Source organism: Homalodisca vitripennis, chromosome X (assembly GCF_021130785.1).
Source record: "Homalodisca vitripennis isolate AUS2020 chromosome X, UT_GWSS_2.1, whole genome shotgun sequence".
NCBI classification, from domain to species: domain Eukaryota; kingdom Metazoa; phylum Arthropoda; class Insecta; order Hemiptera; family Cicadellidae; genus Homalodisca; species Homalodisca vitripennis.
In genome coordinates, this window is record NC_060215.1 from 17,653,196 (window position 1) to 17,674,230 (window position 21,035).

Below are 21,035 nucleotides of genomic sequence, written 5' to 3' on the forward strand. Positions count from 1 at the left end.
TTGAAGTTTGCAGAAGAGCATTTTTGGGAATTCTTGGAATAACCAAGCACAGAGTAGAAGGTGTTTTTACTCGTTTTAAAAAGGAAGGGTCTGATATACCAGTCGAAACAAGAGGAGGTTTCCGGAAAGACTCCAAGTACAAAGCTAAAAATGAATCTGTTATTGGCTTTATTAAACAATTTAATGGACTCGAATCACATTACTCTCGAAAAAACAGCAGACGAATGTACCTTGATTCAGATCTAAGTATCGCAAAAATGTGGAGGATGTATCAGAATTCTGTTGAACATGAAAAAAAAGTAACTCAGTCTCTGTTTAGAAGCATCTTTGTTTCAAAGTTTAATTTAAGTTTTAAAACACCTTCTACAGATGTATGCTCTACTTGTCTTGAGCTAAGTGAGACAATTAAAAGAGAAAAAGAGGAAGTAAAGCTAGGTTCTCTAAAAACTCAGCTGACTCTCCATAAGACAGTAGCCAAAGCATTTTTTACACTTTTGAAACAACAGGATCCAGGTTTGTACATAATATCTTTCGATATGCAGAAAAATTTACCTCTGCCCAAGTTGCCAGATCAGATTTGTTATTATTCACGACAACTCTATTGTTATAATTTAACAGTAGTATCTGGAACATCTTGTGGCAAGAATGCTCTCGACAAAAATAAAGTTTCTATTTACACATGGACTGAAAATGAAATGTGCAAGTCATCCAATGAGGTTGCATCAGCAGTCTTCCATGAGCTTGATAGTAAGCTAACAGAAGGAGAATTTGACAGTGTTCATACCATACGTTTGGTAGCTGACGGCTGCGGTGGACAAAATAAGAACAGTATTGTTTTGACCATGTGTTTATTTTGGTTTAACCGCAGCCCAGCAAATATAAATAGGATGGAAATTATATATCCCATTACAGGCCATTCATTTATGCCCAGTGACAGGGTTTTTGGTGCCATTGAAAGAGGAATAAACAAGAAAGAGAAGATTGTCAAAGTTGAAGAATACCATGAATCATTTTCAGGTCATGGTACAGTGAAAAAGCTGGGAGAACATTGGGAAAACTTTGACTGGAAAACACAGACAAAAGAGTATATTAAAGATACTAAGGACCTCCATTTTAAAATATCTCGTATAAGAAGACTAGTTCTGACTAAACACAGAAAGCCCAAATGTATCAAGGTTCAAGGTGAGATGACGTTCTTACATGACACTGCTCAAGCTCTTAAGGTTAACAAACCAGGCAAGAACCTGTCAACGATCAATCCTGTTCAGTTCAAGATTGGAGTGAAGGTCCAATCAGCAAAGTTGAAGGACGTTCAAAAGCTTCTACAAAATCACTATGGAAATCAATGGCATGAGATAGGATCATTACAGTGGTACAGGGACATTATTGACAAAAATGATGGACTTCCCGAAAAACCCCATGAATTCCAAAACGAATGTGAATGTATGGTTAATAACGAACATGAAGAAGAATTAATAGAAATTGTGAACGATGGCAGCGCAGACTTTAATAGGCCTACTTAAGGTCAATCTATTCTATTAACCATTGACTCAAGAAATTAGAGTGCTTTGTTTTTTATTTTGATTCTTTTTTAATGTATTGTCAGTAATGTATTTTCTTAAAAACAATTTTATTAACTTTGATATTAAAATTCAATTGAACTATTGATTTTGGGTTTTGTTTTAATTAAACGCCTAAACACACTCATGTTAGTTACAATATTAACACAAAATGCTCCTAGTTAAATAAGTTTGATAAAGAGCCTGAATTTGTTACAAACACGGCCAGGTCCAAAAGTTGGTTACAAACCCGGCCACGTCCATTTTTATTTTCTAAATATCTAATAAGCCACTTGTTTGTTGTAATACATCATTTATAATTTTAATTTCGGTCATAGATCTCAACTCATACAAAAAAAACCAGCTTTAATAGTATGTTGAATCATTATGAAACAATTTTTGCTCTCTCCTGAAAATTTTTGTAAAATGGACCTGGCCGTGTTTGTAAATAGACTACTCATTTATGTTCACCTTGTCAGGCATAAATAAACACACTCAGTTACTCTCAAGTTGAATTTTCTGCTCTTGTGGTTTTCGCCAGGCACAACTTTTCACTACGAACTAATCATCGTTGAAAGCAAAAGCCAAATTGCAATTTACATTTTTATACTGTATTTGTTATACTAATTAGGAATTTCCAGAGACAAATAAATATTTTGCTTTCATATTTTGTCAGAAATGATGTAATTAAGAGTGCTGTGGCTGACTGGTCTAAGACATCAGACTATGGATCTGAGTTAGAGATAGTACAGGATCAGCAATTTTTATCAGTACCATCGACCTTGCACTGTATCGACTCTCCCCATTATTCTGTTTGATAAGATCCTCACACAGGCCAGTGGACCATGAGGACTGACAGGAATAAGGCAAGAAAGGGGATCGGCTTCTTCTTAAAACAATGTAATACATTCTAACTATTTCTATTTGTGCGCCTAAATTACTTCCTAACTGTTTTTTAGTAAACTATAATGGTTTTTCTCGTGAATGAAAGTAATCAACATTCTAAAAAAAGTTGATTAGAATCTTTATTTTGAACTATCATTCACAGTGATGGCAAAAACTCTATTACTCCTTGATGACTCTGCAAAAAGGTGCAAGAGGATGAATGTTTAAACCCTGAGTTTTCCTCTGGTTGAATACCATTAAACATGCCAACCTTGATTACAACAGGCAAAATTATACTAGAATTATAGGGTGTTTCAAAAATATTTATCCATTTTAAATATTAATAATTTTTAAATCATTGTTATGAAACATGACTTATGACTCGGTTTTGTATTATCAATTCATAGGTTTGAAATATTTAATACAATTATTGTTACAAATACTAGTCATACAAATTAATAAAACATTTCTGAAATTTATTTTTGTATTTCTAACAATCTAACAAACAATTAGTCCATTAAAATCACCCCAAATCGGTTTTAAATGGATAACCACTTGTTTTAATAGTAAAAGCAAGATTACAGATTTTGTATTTAGATTGTATTAGCTTCCTAACAGACTTGTAATCTAGATACACAATTGAACAGACTTACAAAATGTTGTCTCATTAATTAGGCCTATACATCAATTAACTATAACAGTGTACCTAAACTAGGTTTCTTACTGTTCTTCTAATCACAAAAAACAGGGTTTTCTTCAGGAAAAGATCCATTACGTGTTTCAAATCTGTAATGCTTTCAAGATTATTGACCTAAATTGTAATTAAGTTCTATAAATCTAAAAGCTTCTACAGGTCAGTTAGTACCTATATTTATAATGAAAATAAAGGTACTGAGACTGAATAATAATGTTAAGGGTAACACATAATGTAGCTATGGCGAGAAGGTTTGATTAAAATTGAATGTTGAGTTTAGCTCCTTTTCAGTGTGGGATATCAGATGCTGCACTAATTTATGGGTAATCACAATGGCTCTGATAGGATATTGCATTGAAGAACCATGGATAACCCATTAAGCAAGTAACCCATAACTGAACATGTTGCAAGTGTCTCTGGGTTGTCTTATATACATCTAACATGTCCAGATCAGCGTCCATTTTTATTTTTGTGTTTAGTACTAAACTTATTATTAAGAAATGTGCAAATAAATTCACTATTAAAGTTATGGTATTAATAAACTTACCCTTGCCATTTTATTTCAATACTTTTCTCCAGCAGTTTAGGTTACGCTGTTCATCATTTCTTCACAAGCACTTTGAGGTCAGCTCGAAATTTTGAAATAGTGCCGACAGCTTGTGATTCATAGGAACATTAAAAAATAAATTTAAATTTATGATAATCTTATCCCAATAAAATATTATAATACATTTTATACTGCCATTTATTATTTTGGGTTTTAAACATAAACATAGAAGAGATATGTTTATTTAAGAAGGGTGACAAAAGATTACCGCCAAATTACAACCCAGTTTCATTAGTTCTTATTTTTTTTAATTTTTGAATCTGCAGTGCATAATCAATTAAGTTTCTATTTTAATGACAATCATCTACTTTCAAACTATCAATTTGGTTTCCGTAAAGGACTAATAACAACAACAGCTCTTCTAAATATAGTGGAGAAATCAATTAAAGCCTTTGAAAATAAACTCTTTAGCTCTTATTTTGTGTGACTTAAGTCATGTTTGTATTGTGTACCACATGATGTCTTAATCAATAAATTAAAATTGTATGGTGTAAAAAATAAATACATAGATATAATTACATCATATCTGACTGGTAGGAAGCAGTATGTTTTTTGTTAGAGGACAGTCATTAACATTATTAAATGTTAGTAGGGAAGTTCCTCAGGGATCCATTCTTGGACCTTTCTTTTTTACTGTTTCAATCAATGATTTGCCATGAAATTTAATACACAACCAATTATATATGGTCATGACGTGACCCTAGTGACTTCTCATAGTGGCCTAGTGAATCTTGAGGCAATTATGGAAGATGCAAAACATATCGCCATTAACTGGTTTTCATAAAATAAACTCTTTTGCAATACAGAAAAAACCAAAAAATTCTTTTAAGCTTGAGCTGAGTTAATGAGCTTAAGACAGTAAAATTGTTAGGTTTTAGAGCAAGCTGAATTGGCAGGCTCATATAAACAGCATTAATAAAAGGCTGAATAGAGTGAACTATTTAATCTGGAGACTCAGAGATATTCTTGAAATTAGTGATCTAAGAATAATATATTTCAGTTTGTTTCAATCGCATATTGCCTATGGGTTCATGATCTGGGTCACTCTCATCACACAAATTAAATCTTATTGTTACAAAAAAAATTCATTAGGACGATGAGCAGAGATGGCCCTTGAGAACATTACCCCCCACTGTTTGCTAGCATAAGAATTCTCACTATTTACAATCTTTGTATATATCACATACTGCTTTATACAAAATCTAACTTACATAATTTAACCACGAGACAGAATATACACAATTATAACACTCGTAAAAAAGAAAAAAATTGATGTTCCCAGTCACAGACTTAGTAAAACAGATAATTCCATACAGATAAATTCAATTAGATTTTCGACAAACTTCCTCTTTCAGCAAGAACCATTCCTTTGAACTAATTTTAAATAGTTGTGTATGATTGATTAGTAGAGAATCTTTTTTATTCAATACAAGAGTTTATTGATAGAAATGTACAAATTAATATGACATGAATGTGATGTATCATAGATATATGATTAGTTTAAAGTTTTTACTTTATTTACAATGGCTATTTCAACATGTAAATGTGATCAATGGCAATAAAGTATTTGACTTGAGTTGATTAATATTTTAATTCACTATGTGTACGAAAAGAAGGCAAAAATGTTATTAAACTTAAAAAGTTCTATAGATGGATAACAAGACGGGTGATAAGGTCAAATTTAAAAATTTTAAATTGTTACTTCTTTTTTTAAAAAGTTATTACCTCGAAATTGTCTAGTAAACTTCTCTCCAAAATTTCAGTATTATTTTTTTTATTTGGTGACAGATACTTCATTTCTGCCTTGATTGCAATTCTAGCCTATTTATATTATGTGTTATTGAAGTTCATTTGTGCAGTAAATTAATTATGAACCATAATAAATTAACACTTAAAAAGTATTTGATAATTATTTTACGCTAGTGTTAATCAAGTAACCATTCAATGTTTCAGTTTCATATTCATACAAGCTACAAGACTTTGTACCCCTTCATTCCACAGTCAATTCTTCCTTCTAACTTTGGAGGTGGTGGAAAATCTGTGGAAACCTTGGAAGGTAAGCTCAACAAAACCATAACACTTAAAGGGTTCATTTTCTTCATCTGTCCACAAGTTCTTTGTCCAGAATGGTTCCAACCTTCGTTCTTTAAATGCTGAATACCTTTTTATGGCTAAATAAAAAATAAATGTATATACACTATTTATAATGTGAATGTTTATGTATAAAGTTTGGGAACAACATTCTACGAAAGTACAACAAAACTGACATTGTTCTAATTTTAACTGGGCAATTAATAGTCAAAAACATTTGTTTTGTTTTGTAAAAAACTGATTACAAAGGCTTCTTGCAGCACTTACTGTTAGGACGTCACATATTTTTCACTTTATAAGTTATCTTTGTGGACATCAGTAGGAAGTCTTGTATACTACTAGTAGAACAAATTCATACAAAATTTTCACCCAGGTGGTAAGGTTCAGTCAAACAATTACATTTTTCCTCAAATTTGATACTTCTCAGTTTTTACAAAATGGAGAGAACAGTAGGAAAGATAAATTTTCAAATGCCAACCGTAATCTTGCCATCCAACAATTTAAAGAGATCCAACCCTTAAAAAACACTGCTTAAAACATGTATTTGTAATGAAATGAAATACTTTGTATTAAACTCCTTAAAGAAAATGGAGAACATAACTCAAAATTTGATACAGGAAACGCCCACCTTCTGACTGAATTGAAAAAGCGTAAAAATGTAATACTAATCCAAAGCTGCTTACTCTTAAAATAGGACTTCATCCTGTGCCAATTAAACATGAAAGGTATTTTAAAATTTTCTAATATTCATTATTTTGAGTTTAAAAAGAAAATAAGCTGCACCCATTAAGGAAAAAGAGACCCATAAGGCAGTATTACACGTATCAGCATGTAATACAACAAGATGTTTACAATGTGCACGCTGATGGATATATTGTGAGCCCTATTACACGCAACAGCATGTAGCACTACAAAAATTATGTGCATGCTGATGGATACATTTTAACCCCTATTACACGCAACAGCATGTAACACTACTAGATTATAAGGAGCTGATGGAAATATTGTGAGCCCTATTACACACAACAGCGTGTAACACTATAAGATTATGTGCATGCTGATGGATAAATCATGAGCCATATTACACAAACAGCCTGTAGCACTACATGTAATATCACCTTTATTAACATATTTCAGAGTAATCTTTAGTGATACAGCCATTAGATACAGAAGTGCATACTCTTAATTGAAATACCAATAATTATAGTTTACAAGAGGCCTGTTTTTTAGTGAATGTGAAATTCTAAATAATTATGTATACCATTTTCATAAACAGATGTTGAATTTCCTAGTAATGTTCTTTTATTTGGTGGAATAAAAAGGCTCATCAAGTCAATCTAATGAACATTCTCTTGAATATTAAATTTTTTATTTTATAAAAGTAGGAGATGAAGGTTATTTTTTTACTCAGACTTCACTTACAGGGTATCCTATAAGTCAGCAATAATATTTCATTGAGTAATAGGTCGTCTGATGACTAGTCCAAATAATAAAACATGACCCTTGCACTATTATCGTTGACTTATGGCACCCTGACTACATCAATAGTTATCCGCAACTCCAAAGTCAAACTAACCTTAATAACTTATTTTCATTAGGGTTGGAATAATAAATTACACTTTAATTCCAAATTTTGTTAAACAGTTTTTTAGACTTTTCTTTGCCCCTGTTATTTTTTAATGGTGACTTTTAACTAAGCAATATGTTTTACCAGGTGAATGGAAAAAGAAGTTGGAGAGCTATGCTGACTGGTTTACCAAGCAAGAATCCATAGTAACAAACGAAAAACGGAGATTGAGCAAAAGTACATCAACCCAGAATACAGACAACATATTTGGGTGTGAGGGAGCCTTCCGAAAACTTGCTATAGATTGAATTGTGTATATCTTCTGTTTGGTATAGAATTAGCAATCTATCATTTTGTACTCATTCCTATTGTTTTAAATATTGTTACATATCAAGATAAGATGTATAGTATGATTGTTTTGTAAATAAACATTACACAAATTTGTAGCCTTACATTATTTCTTTTACTTATTTAAAAATACAAAAGCTACTACTTAACTTTGGTGTGAAATTAAATAATATTAATTCAATGTGAGTTTTTGGTCTATATTATCGAATAGTTGAAAAAGATTTTGCATAAGTGTGAATGACCACCATCTTGAAAGGTTTTAATGCTTGAGATAGATGTATGAACAAAGGAGGAAATACTTATTCACTGTGGATCGTGCTTTTGACAAATGGTAAGCTAATCCAAACTGGCAAAAAGAAACTAAGTTACACTCAGTTCAATGCCGGACCATGAGGGCATTCAGGGAATTGAAAAAGCAGATACCCTTGCCAAAATAGGTACAGAAACCCTTATGGTAGGGCCAAAGCCAGGCTGAGGAATAGCTTTCTCCTACAGCGAAGCTCTAGTAAAAGATTAAGAAAGAGGATTATATCCTTAACCTGGAGAAGAACCTCTGGACTAAGACAATCTAAAATGTGTATCTCTCCTTATGCTAAAGGGTGATCAGCTCTCCTAGAACAAAGTAAAGAGGATATATGACTGGTATTTGAGATGTTGACAGGACATGGCCCCCTTAGGAAACATCTGATGAAGGTGAGTCTAAGCCAGACTGATGTATGAAGACTCTGTGGAGAGGCAGAAGAATCAGGGGAACATATTTAGCTAAACACTTCTGCCATGTAAAATTAGGAAAAAATCCTAGAAGCGAATCTTCTCAGCTCCAAGGATATCAGAGAACAGGAGCCACCAAATTTGATTGGCTTTTGTAAAAGTCTCAGATTCTGAGGGCTTTAACATAAAGGAAGGGAGGCGCAAATGTCCTTTCAGGACTACGTTGACAAAAAGTAGACAAAAAAAAGCATCTCCAAATAGATTTAAAAGTGTAAGCAAAATCAACATATCAAGGTCTGGGAACTATTTATTGAGCTAGATTCTTGGTAACAAAATTGGTCCCTCAAATTTTAAGGTACGATCTCTTTATCTCAATTAATTAGCAACCACTACAACATGATGTGTAGTTTAAGCAATGAAGTTCCCCTGTAATTTATTGAGGTCTAAAAATGTGATTTTTATAACATTAATAGAAAACAATTAGTCATATTTAGTCAAATTAATTACTTTGACCCATGTACGAGGTATGTTCAAAAAATATCGTGACTTTTTAATTTCTGCGGGTTATGTATATTTTTTTTGTGACATTAGTTGGTACACATGTCTTTGAGGTATGCCAACAAGTTCGACCATTTTGCTTGTACGTGTCATGGCTTGTCTTCGATTTGTGCCTATTCGAAAAAGTGAAGTTCATACCAAAATCACTCAATTTCGACCAAAAACAGCTAATTGCTAATGAGCTATTGAACTCTGTCAGCAATAACCCAAATTTGCTCCAGTGGGTCATAACCGGTGACAAATCATAGATTTATGGAATCAACGAATCAACCCATTGGAAGCTGCCGCACGAGCCAAGACCGGAAAAGCGTTTCAAGTTGGTTGAATGTGAAAGTTTTGCTTACAGTTTTCTTTCGATTGCAAGGGCGTGGTCCATTACGAGTTCTTGCCCTATGGCAAGAACCCTATACCCTATGGTAGAACTATCAATAAGGAATATTATCTGCAAATTGTGCGCAATTTGCGTGAAGCAATCTGCAAGAAACACCTGGATCTGTGGAAGAACAAAAATTGGCTTTTGCACCATGATAATGCCTCTCCTCACACACCGTTACTTGTGCACGAATGTTTTGGCCAAAACAAACACACTGATGATGCCGCAGCCACCATCTTCCCCAGATCTGGCCCCCTGTGACTTTTTCTTGTTCCCGAAACCGAAGAGGCCCATGAAAGGATGACGCTAAGCTACGATAGGAGAGATAAAGACGGTATCGAAGGAGGAGCTGAACAAGATCACAAAAAACAACTTTTTGATGTGCTTCAAGGATTGGAAGAAACGTTGGGCACAAGTGTACAATATCTAATGGAGATTACTTTGAATGGGACAAAATTGAGATTGGTGAATAAGTAAATAATTTTCGAAAAAAAAAAAAAAACAAAAGTTAATATTTATTGAACAGACCTCGTACACTTGAAAAACTATAATACACAGAAATTGTCGCAGAGTATTGCTTAGTCATGAGTCAAAGATGTCACTGCATAATCTGGAATGGAAAACGGTAGGTGCCGAGCTTGCCTCGACCCTCTGAGCTTGTGGGTGTGGACATGTGTACGTACAAGGTCCTTCCTTCTTGTTATATACCTCTTAATTTACTTGCCATTACTTGCCCTTCAGCTGCAATCCCTAATTGCTAATACTATACATGCCTCCTACTGTGCATATGCATCATGTGTATACAATAAAGTAATCCACATATTAAGAATTACATTAATTGAATCTTTCAGAAATTTCTCCCTTTAAGTGAGTTTTAAACTAAAATCACTGTAAGTTTTCATACATACATATATATATATATATATATATATATATATATATATATATATATATATATATATATATAATTATTTTATAATTACTATACAATAATTTATTTAATATTTATTGAACAGACCTAGTATACCTGAGAAACTATAAGACGAACAGGTTAAATTATAGGAGGCGTATAGCTGTGTTACGATCTTGGGGAGTGAGGGTGGTAATAATGCATAACGCACAGGATACCTCTTGATTAGCTTGAAATGTGTTGATTTGCTATATATAGTTTATATAGCATTTATACATTTATATATACATTTGAAGTTAATCAAGAGGTATATAAAATAGACTTAAAACCTGAGATATTTACACTGTGAATAGTCTACAACTCATACTTTCCCATGAAGGACTCCTGAAATGCTACTTACCAGGGCGTATGCTATTCCTTCCTGTTTTGGCTTGAACCCCAAATTGATATTGATTTGATTGACAACTGATATCATAATTCAACAAAGTCCATGCACACAACTGTGTTAACAAATACTGTGCACAGAGTATGGAGAGTTGTGTTGGATTTTCCAAAAATGTTTTTCCGTGTAAAGGAATTGCTTGAAATTGAATAGATTGTTTACTTGAAAATTAAAAATTTTATTTTATTTTGAATATTTCACAATATTTTAAATAGTGTTAACTACGATTATAACTGTTCTACACAGGATTGTCTAATCTTAGATCACCATCATGACTGGATAGTCAGTGAGAGAAGACCTGATGTACGACAGAATGGTGGGGTGTACTGACCCTGCGTAACATCGCGTTGACACTGATGGCACTGTCCTCAGTAGGTCTGTTGCTATCTGCCACGTCTTCTGCTTGCTGGTGCTGGTGGCTGTTCAGTGCTGTCAGAGTCTCCAGGAGAAGCTGTTTCAGCTCGACTATATCGCCCAAAGTTGCTGATATCTCTCTTGGAACTAACAACAAAGGCTTTTCATTGATTGTCTTCGGTCCTGGATCAGACATCTTCTTCATTTTATACATACTTAAGCCGTAATTCAATGGAGATCCCGATTGTTTGGTAGGATATTTACTGAAAAGGAAGAAGAATACAACTTCATTAAACGTATGACTAGACTTTGTTGTGTTACCTTTCTGATTTCTGCACACATCCTGTCTATTATCTTGTAATATTTACTTCAAGTTTGCCTTCAGTTGTATATATCTAAAGCTCTGACATTGAATAATTGGCTTTGACTTATACCCAAAAACTTATAAAATCTGAAATTGAAATATTAATATAGCATATCCAAAATTTGAAAACACATTAAGACTGTGTATACTAATACATTTTTTAAATTTAAACATTTTAGTTTTAAAGGTTGAAGAAAACAAAAATATTTATAGTGATCAGGTTATCATGATAACTAAAAATTTTTAACATTTTGATAAACTAGTACATTTATAACCTACAACAGGCAGTGATTGAATTTTGAGGTTGTGTTTACAAGTCACAACAATACATGGCACCGTCACTGTAAATAGCACTTCAGGTATATAGACCCAGACCACTCTTCCTCGTGGAATCAAGTTGTGAGTAAAAGGAAGAAACTAAGAAAAAATTAAAAAATGGTTTAATTCACATAATTTAGGAAATACCCAGTAATTTAGGAAATTGGCTAGTACTTTTGATCCTCTTTCTTCAGATAACTAGAAATAATTAATACCTCCTGTTTTGGAGAGCCAATTTGATGACAGCCTCCAGGAGAGGTGTAGACAGAATCTCGTAGTTCGTGATGATGCTGGGCTGGATGGAGATGGAATTGGGGATACGGTGGCGAGATATACAGCGAGGCACCCACCATTCTAAGTACTTGACAAATAACCGATGTGCTAGGAGGCGTTCCAGGTGGGCCACAAACTCTGACTGCTTCTGTAGCCGTCTGATGTTGCCCTCTGTCTGTAAACCCTGTATTACACCCATTCATAAAAAAGGAGACATGAAAAATCCAGACAACTATCGTCCCATTACAATTGTACCCATTTTAAGTAAAATGATTGAATCTTGCCTAATACCACAACTTCATGAATATTTTGCAAATAACAATTTGCTCTACACTTATCAATTTTGTTTAAGATCTAAACAATCAACAACTGGAGCAGTAGAAGCAATTGGAGATTTTTTTTCTTAATGGTTTTGAAAATAAATTGCTGTAGGATCAAGTATGATTAATTTAAGTAAGGTGTTTGACAAAGTCTCTCATGCCTTGTTGTCAAAAAGGCTAAAAAATTATCGAATTTTAAACAAAGAATTACAACTATTGGAAAGTTATTTTTCAGGTAGAAGACAAATGGTTTGTATAAAAAACAAATATTCTCAATTTTTAAATGTTACAGCAGGAGTACCACAAGGTTCGTTACTGGGACCCTTTCTTTTTTTGATTTTTGTGAATAATTTTGGTTATAATGTTCTACTTTCTCTGTTCTCTATGCAGATGATACAACCATTAGTAACTCGGTTTAGATATCTTAGATGTAAAATGTAAATGTTAAAGATCATTTGAACAAGCAAAACACTGGTTTTCTGTTAATGACATGTCATAATAAATGATACCAAGACTGAACAAATAATATTTACATTCAAAAATTTAATATTGTTTATTACTTCTTGACGATGCCAATTGTAACTTGTTTACTTAATGGAAAACGAAGTTCTTGATTCTTGATTCACCAACGTCGTTTAAGCCATTCAACATATGAGTATATAGAGAGAGGAAATGTACACTCTAAGACTTATTATTTAATCTCTACCTCTCCTGCAGTGCTTACATCTTAAAACCTCTTACTTTCCACCTCAAGTTGTATGTGACTCTTAAAATTACTCTTGTATGTGCTTGTAAAAAAGGTCTTTGTCTTATTTTTTCATATTCAATATATTGCATGAAGATGATAAATTACACAATGCTGAAGCAAACAAAAATATAATTAACATATGAGAGGTCACATCAACGACAATTTGCAACATTTTTTTAAATAGTCTGTAGTATTATTATGATTAACATAATCAGTAGCTTGGGAACTCGTCTTATCTCTTCTAAAATATTTGTTCGCACAAACTTGACATTGGGTAGTCTTTAACTGAATTGTTTTCAAAGTAATTAAAACTTTGTTGTTCCCTCTGCATCCAATTCGGCAATATTCCCTGATACAATCATTTAAATTTATAAATGCACTTAAGATCTTGTAATAAATTAAAGTTCCATTTTGTATATTGTTCTTTTAATAGATTCATTTTCTTACAATAGTAAGTACAATAAATTTGTTATTTAACTTACATGTTTAAAAAGTATATTTGACAATTTACTCACATGTAACCTCTCACATAGTCTAAATTTTACAGGAAATATTACTAGTAATTTTTTTTTTATTGACAGTTTATTTGCAGATAAGTTAAATTAGTATATTCTGAGACACTTTCAAACGATTTACAGAAGTTTATGAGAAGATTATTTCCTATGGAAGGAAAATTTTAAATAATATAAAGTAAGCATGAACAAATTACCTTCGCATGACCTTTCACATCCATAAACATTTGCTTTAACTCAGGAGTTAACATGTACATGACTTTCAGAGAGATTCAGTATATTTTGCAGCATATGACTGTACATTTTACATACTGCTAAAATAATGCTAATATTTTGGTACTAATTAACTTAATTTAGTAGTGGTCAATGGGTTAGTAATTATAATCTTTATATTTAATTGATCATGATTGATAATTTGTAATCATTTCAATTTGAAATTCCAGAAGCGACAAACTAGCATGTCATTAGTTCTTTGTTTGAAGTTTGTTTTTGACAATGGAAGGATTGTGAAGGAAAGAGGATTTTTCTGGACATTTGCCATTGTTCAGTGATACGATACGATCAGTAACACTATGTTTTGAGATCTGCAATCTGATCTTTCTCTCAGGTGAATAACTAACCTAACTCATAACTGCAATCTATGTTAAATTAAACAAAATGCTCTGGTAGGCATTAAAGTTTCAAATTGAAATTGCAGGCACATATTGAATGTGAGGTGTGAAGTTTGGGTGGGTCGATAAAAACAAGATATATTTAATAAATTAATTAAAATCTTAAGGGGGAGTATACAAAATTAATTAAGTTGCGATCAGGAACTAAACAAACAGATAAAACAAACTGATAAGAGAGTAAAGGAGGTCACCCAGAGTATAAAAAGCTTGGAGGAGGTCATAACAAATAGACCAGTGTGTCAGATAGGTGTAAACCCACTAATGAGGGAGTAACTATCTAATGTGCATGTTCATTTTAAGCCTTGATACTTCATGACAGGCTGAAAGGATTAATGCTAAGGTTATAAAGATGCAGATAAAAAGGAAGCATTAGGAGAAAGTATGGTGTCTACACTAAAATGTATGTAGGAACACGAAGAATGTAAAGAGGAAATTAAATCAAGTGGTATACCCGAGGAGAGGTAGGCTAAAACTTTAAAAGTCAAATAAGTTAAAAAAGGAAATATTTTTGACTCCAGACAACGAAGGAGGAGAGGATAAAATTACAGAAGAAAAGCAAGTAATACACTTGTACATAGAAGAAAACCTTATTGATACAACATTTTAAAAATAATAATAAATCTTCAGATACAAGGATATCAAGGATTGACTAATGGAAAAAGAACTAGGCATAAAAGAATGTCCTACAAAAGTGTAATATTATGAGGAAAACAACAATAAAATGTCAATAAACCCTTATTGATGAATTTGAACTGATAATAAATGGTAGTAGAAAATTGAGGTAAACTGTGTTATATATAAGATTATAAAAAATCATGTATAGCAATAGAACAGGTAACAAAAAGACCACAGCATTTAGGCCAAAAGAAAAGATGATGATAAAAGCAGGATATGACACAATTTTTTTTCTGTTTTCAAATATGCCAATGGTATATTAACTGACATGTTTTTGTTGATTCATCAATTTATGTGTATACTTAGCCTTATATCTCAGGTTTTGTTGACATCTGAAGAATAGATTAAATATCAGTTCCCAAAATTTGGTGTTTCAGATTTTGCTAACACATAACAATGGCAAAAATCCATAAACCATGTTTTCAGATCATCTGTTGTAAGTAATGAGCTTTCACAAAAATGATTGAAATTTGGAAATTCAGGAAAGGAAATTTATAAATCCTTTCCAACCATATCTGTTATTGTAATACCCTAACAAATTGTAATTGATATATTTGTTACAAAACAATGTTTTACCATCAGGTTACTGCAATTGTAAGAACATAACTATATTCACAATCTGTAATATCTTCACTGCTGTAATATAATAAGTCACTAAAATATGATGGGACACAAATATTTTTTTACCTCTCCTTTTAGCTCTACACATTTTTCAAGCATGTCAACAACATTTTTAAGCTTCCAAAAAAATAGAACTTCACCTCCTTAAAATAGGCATCTGTTTGGATGATCATCTCCTCGTTTAATGCAAACCACTGTCCTATAAGATATTTTGGAGATACAAAAGTCACTGGGAGCCGTATCCGTTAAATACTGTGGATGTTAAAATAATTCAAACTTTAATTCCATAACTTTGACCATCAAACTTTGCAGGCGTGAATCACGAACATTGTTTCTGTGTTGTTAGATTTTTCACTTAAGGATGGCAATAGTGCCAACCAGTCCAGTATAATGATGATGTAATAATAGTCGCCAGTTATCATTTGCTCCTTTTTTATTGTAACCAAGTAGATGATTCTGTGTGCATCCAAAAAAAACAGTGGGCACCACCTTGCCAACCCGTCTCACTTACTGTCTTTGTCTTCTTAGAAGCTACTTTCAAAACTTCACTTTTTTACTGTTTCTTTGTCTATAATGTGTAGAGAGGTGTAAGCACACATCATCCACATCAGTTACGTAACAATGCAGAAATCCGTGAGGATTGTGACAGAGAAGTGCTAAGTCAGCCACATGGTTGTATTTAATTCTCACAACTAACAGACACAGCACCCATCTTACTAACAATCCGTTCAAACTCAATTTTTTGCGTTTTTTGGGGCAAATTTGAAAACATTGTTCCTTACATTACGTAGGTGGCCCCAACCATTTCACACACTTTGATTCATCAACTGCTCAAAAACCACATTGTGGGTTTTGTCAATCATTTTGAGGATGGTCAGTTCTACTGGATGTCTCAAACAACATTCACATTTCATGGTGGTATGTCCATGTTTAAACCCTTCACCCAATAGTAGAAAGTTGAATTTACAGGAACAGATGTGGCATGAACTTCATCTAAATTAGCTTTCATCTCTTTTGGTGTTGTAAATATCATTGTCATTGTTCAAAACTCACTTTTATATTTTTCTAAATTAAAACAAAAGTTCATTTCTTCAATGGAAATTAAAAATAAACCATGTGATGGATATAATGGCAGTAACAGATGTCTAGTGAGTGAACGATAACGCTTATTAAAAGTAAACATTTTCAATACTACAAATAACATAACATAGCTATGGTGGGAAGGGTTGATTCAATGCAAATGTTGAGTTTAGCTCCATTTCATCTTCCGCTTAGTGCAGGATCTGTAATCTTACACTGCCCAAACTTGACTGCTGGAATCTAGAACTACGACTGTCTGAAGAGATCCAAAAAAATTCAGTGACAAGACACTCAAAATGAAGTCTTCACATTGTTTGTACACCAGGGACACTTATACTACAAAAGAGGTACCCAGCAGCCAAATTTAATCTAGATGAAGAGGTGTTCTTATGCCCTGATGAGGCAGTGAGAACACCTCTTCTTCGAAGATCGTTTTCACGAATTTTTTAATCTCTTCAGATGAACGTGAACTCCAGATTCCAGGAGTCAAGTCTGGGATAGATTACAGACACTGCACTAAGCGAAAGGCGAAATGAAGCTAGCTCCAACATTCACAAAAATAACATTTCGTGGATTTCCTAAGAACTTAAGTGACAACCCTCATAACTACATAACTTATGCTGCATACAGAATATTTAAAAATTATTGACTTTTACTTCTATGTTTATGTTTATAAAGTCATAACTTCAAAATAAATAAATTGATACAACAGGATATTGAAGGACACAACAGAATGTAACAAAAGATGTAGCACACAGATAGACAGACGGACTGCCATTTTACCTTTTGACCTCAAAATCAATAGGGTTCTTCCTTGGACCAAAAGTTTTAAATTTCTACGACCTAGCTATCAAAAGTTATTACACAGATGGAAAATGTTTCGATTTCAAAAATACCCTGTCGGGCGTTTAAGTACTATATTAATTCAAAAGCATGAATATAATAATCATATATAGGTTTTCTTGCTTAAGAAGAATGAAAACCTATTAATACACGTATTATATTCATGATAACGTTCATTTGGTCACTAAATATTTTTATTCTATTCATAAAGATTTTCAAGATTTTACTCATAGGAGCACATTACCTGAATGTCACTGACAGCCAAGCCCACCATGAGATTCATGAGGGCAACGGACGCTAGCAGAACGAACAACATGAAGATGATTCGACTGGTGGGGACAAGGGTCTCACTCTCACTGTCATCGTAACTGTTGCCGTTCACATTGGAACTTTTACTGAAGAGATCCATGTAGTCGTATTCACCAGTCATCATCACTGTGGTTCTCACCAGGGCGTGCCACGGGTTGTTGAACTGATTGTCATGAGGGAATTGTACTGAGAAACTGAGAGCGAAACCGATCACCAGACATATAAATGTCAGGAAAACCTAAGACAGAATGCGACTTCAGACTGAAAATAATCCATAAATTAACATCAGTAAAATTTTCAAAATCTGTGAACACTTCAAGTGTAGTTAATGCTCTGTTGTAGCTCTGATTAGTTATAAAAATATAATCAATTTAAATTGTATCAAATACTACACAAGTTTAAATTATAACCTTAGCCGAGTACAACACTTTACTAGAAAACCACTCATAACAACACTACATGTATAATTTACTGTTTTGAACAATTTACAACAGTTTGTATATCAGAATCATATGATTCAAGTGAGCACGACCATTATAAAGGTACCCTTGCACAAGCCAGAAGTAGCAAACATTTTGTCTTCTGATAGGCATCAGCTGTTTTACATCAATTAAAAAAAAATACAAAGTACCATCTATTTGAAAAATGTTATTACAATTCCAACGGTACTTATTTATTGAAGAAGCCAGGAGGAACAAACAACTGATAACTCTCAACTATGTATGGCATGTTTGGCACCCCCGGCTTGTGCAAGCATATCTTTAAAGCGGTCGTGCTCGCTTATGTCTTGACACATTCCATAGAAACTTGTACCGTTGGAATTGCAGTAGTATTCTTCAAATAGTTGGTATCAAGTACATATTTTTATAACTATACTGGTTATTTTGTTATTTGACTTTAAAATTTTTCAACAGACGCTATTTTGGTAACATTAAAGAAAATAACACAATTATATATTTTTTTTTTTCCTCTTAACTATTCAAATCTATGTGCCAAATTTGGTTTCTTTAGCTTTACTAGTTTTAGAGATAATAGTTTGTTATTAAAAAATACAAAATAGCAGCTAGTGGCTAAACAAACTGGAAATTGGTAAAAAGTTATTCTTTATTTTTAGCTTAGAAACACACACAACATTTGAAAATATATAGCCAGCCCAACCTTTTTGTTACACCCTGTATAGACCGTTAAAGTGATGACTTCCAACCTCTTTATCTAGTTGTCTGACACTGATATAACTATTGTTTCTGTGTTTGACGGTCGATTTCAAATGGTTCAATACATAAAAAGTACAATCAGAGAAAAACAATATCGCTTCATATTTTTGCTGTTTTTGATACCCTCCCATTTCGACCCTCACCTAAACTAGTGTGGCTGACAAACTGTTTCTTTCTTACAAGAAATTCTCTTCCGATTTAAGAAAAATCAGGTTGTGCAGTGCAAATTGACTATCAGCTCTTAGACTATGTAAATGGTAAAAAGTTCAACCAATAGATAGCTTTCTTAAATATTCTCATTTAACAAACCAAAATCATCATACTAACCATAAATGACTGAACACTTCATTCTTAATGTAGGTCATTATAAATCTACTTCAAAATATGGTAGTTGACAGTGAAGTTTTGTTCCCTTAAAATATTTTGGCCACATAATTGCACATTCAGCATTACCTGAATAGGAACTATTCCAGAACAAAATTGCTCAATGATACCCCTTGACAATACAGCCATTAACCAAGCTGAGAAATATAGTTACGCACAAATGATGGTGTTATTCGATTACTTCGTCAAACAAAAACATGGGTTACTTTCTCAACGGCCCAATACCAAAAACAAAATATTAAACTAATCATCAAAATGTAATTTCTTGTATAGTTTCCTTATATTTATTTTAAATTTCTAAACTATAGTTGCATCTTACGCATCTTAGTTGTTAGTTGCATCTTAGTTTTGGAGAACGTTATTGCATCCAATTACAGATAGGAATTTTCTTTTTCTTTTACTTAAAGCCCTTGTCTGTTACCAGCCTATGCCCGTTACTTTACTTTTTTTTTAGTTCTATTGTATTGGGAGCTAGGTTTATGTATTTATGTATGTACGTGAGTGTTAAGTATGCTATATATCTGAGTTATATACAGTATGATTAAAACATATCGGCAATGTGGGTCGACCTATCTTTTCAACGACTTGTGCCCATGCACAGGCTTGCCTATGTGGGTACTTTTTTCATATATTTTAAGTAATGTTAATGTTTTAATCATACTTGAAAATTACTATAGTATATATTAATCTATTATGGTATTGTAATTTCTTTATTTGGAAATAAATAAGGTTTTGAATTGAACTGAATCTTGTGTAAAACCAAACACAATTAAATAATACTAGTTAAATTAATATTTAGTTAAAAAATCCTACAGCCGAATTAACTATTTGCTCCATAAATAAGCACTTAAAAATTCTATGATTATTTTGGCACTAGACAAGGTTTGGACTCAGTAACTTATATGAGAAGATACTATAAAACACTAATTAATTTATTATATATGGCAGATAAGAAAACATGTAAGAAGAAGATTGGAGGGAATACACCTTATACTGAGTGTATTTATCCAAAATGTTGTACCTTCATGACATTTTGAAGAACAACACTGAACATGAGAGCGTAGTAACCCCATGTGGGAAACCGCCCGATCAGTAACATCAGACCGCACCAGCTCAGAAGAATAACAACAGAAGCTACGTGCCGTATCCAGCACGGTATTTCGTACTGGACTACTCCCTCATACTCCCTGACGACTCCTGAATCTCCCAGGAGAGTGATCATCAAAGAGAGCGAAGTGTTGAAGAGTGTCAGCCAAGTCTCGAACTGCTGCAGCCTCTGTTTGCCCATAAACACGAGCTCTGTAGCAGAGTGCACTAGTAATGGAAAGGAGGAGATCATCAGCACAACTCTGGACCATTCCACCTATAATTCACATAGAATTCAAAAAACATCAGAGAAATTCAATATTTTTGACATCAGTGTCCTGAAATTCTTTTCTAATCATTAGTGCTAACCATTAAAACAATGTTGTTTTCATTTGATGTTATTTTTATTTGAATGCTGAACATTTATTAGGTCTTGTTCAGCTCCTTTAAAGTATAATAGAGCTATCATAGTTACTATAGTATCAAAGATACTATGATATAGCCTTACATAGTAATGA

The 21,035-nt window shown here is 32.9% G+C and overlaps 2 protein-coding genes across 4 annotated transcripts in view; one reads left to right on the forward strand and one right to left on the reverse strand.

The window, feature by feature from the left end:
• Positions 1 to 7,855, forward strand: part of LOC124368743 (alpha-tocopherol transfer protein-like) — a 50,860-nt gene extending 43,005 nt beyond the window's left edge. For all 3 annotated transcript variants that reach the window (XM_046826084.1, XM_046826083.1, XM_046826082.1), the window contains 2 exons: positions 5,699 to 5,801; positions 7,551 to 7,855. In XM_046826084.1, the coding sequence (XP_046682040.1) occupies positions 5,699 to 5,801; positions 7,551 to 7,711 (264 nt within the window). In that variant the 3' untranslated portion in view covers positions 7,712 to 7,855. The remainder of the gene's footprint in view (positions 1 to 5,698; positions 5,802 to 7,550) is intronic.
• Positions 7,856 to 10,902: 3,047 nt separating this feature from the next.
• Positions 10,903 to 21,035, reverse strand: part of LOC124368744 (transient receptor potential channel pyrexia-like) — a 29,862-nt gene continuing 19,729 nt past the window's right edge. Inside the window, exons 7-10 of the mRNA XM_046826085.1 lie at positions 20,453 to 20,794; positions 17,769 to 18,071; positions 11,997 to 12,238; positions 10,903 to 11,362 (exon numbers count right to left, since the gene is read on the reverse strand). Of these exons, the coding sequence (XP_046682041.1) occupies positions 11,029 to 11,362; positions 11,997 to 12,238; positions 17,769 to 18,071; positions 20,453 to 20,794 (1,221 nt within the window). The 3' untranslated portion in view covers positions 10,903 to 11,028. The remainder of the gene's footprint in view (positions 11,363 to 11,996; positions 12,239 to 17,768; positions 18,072 to 20,452; positions 20,795 to 21,035) is intronic.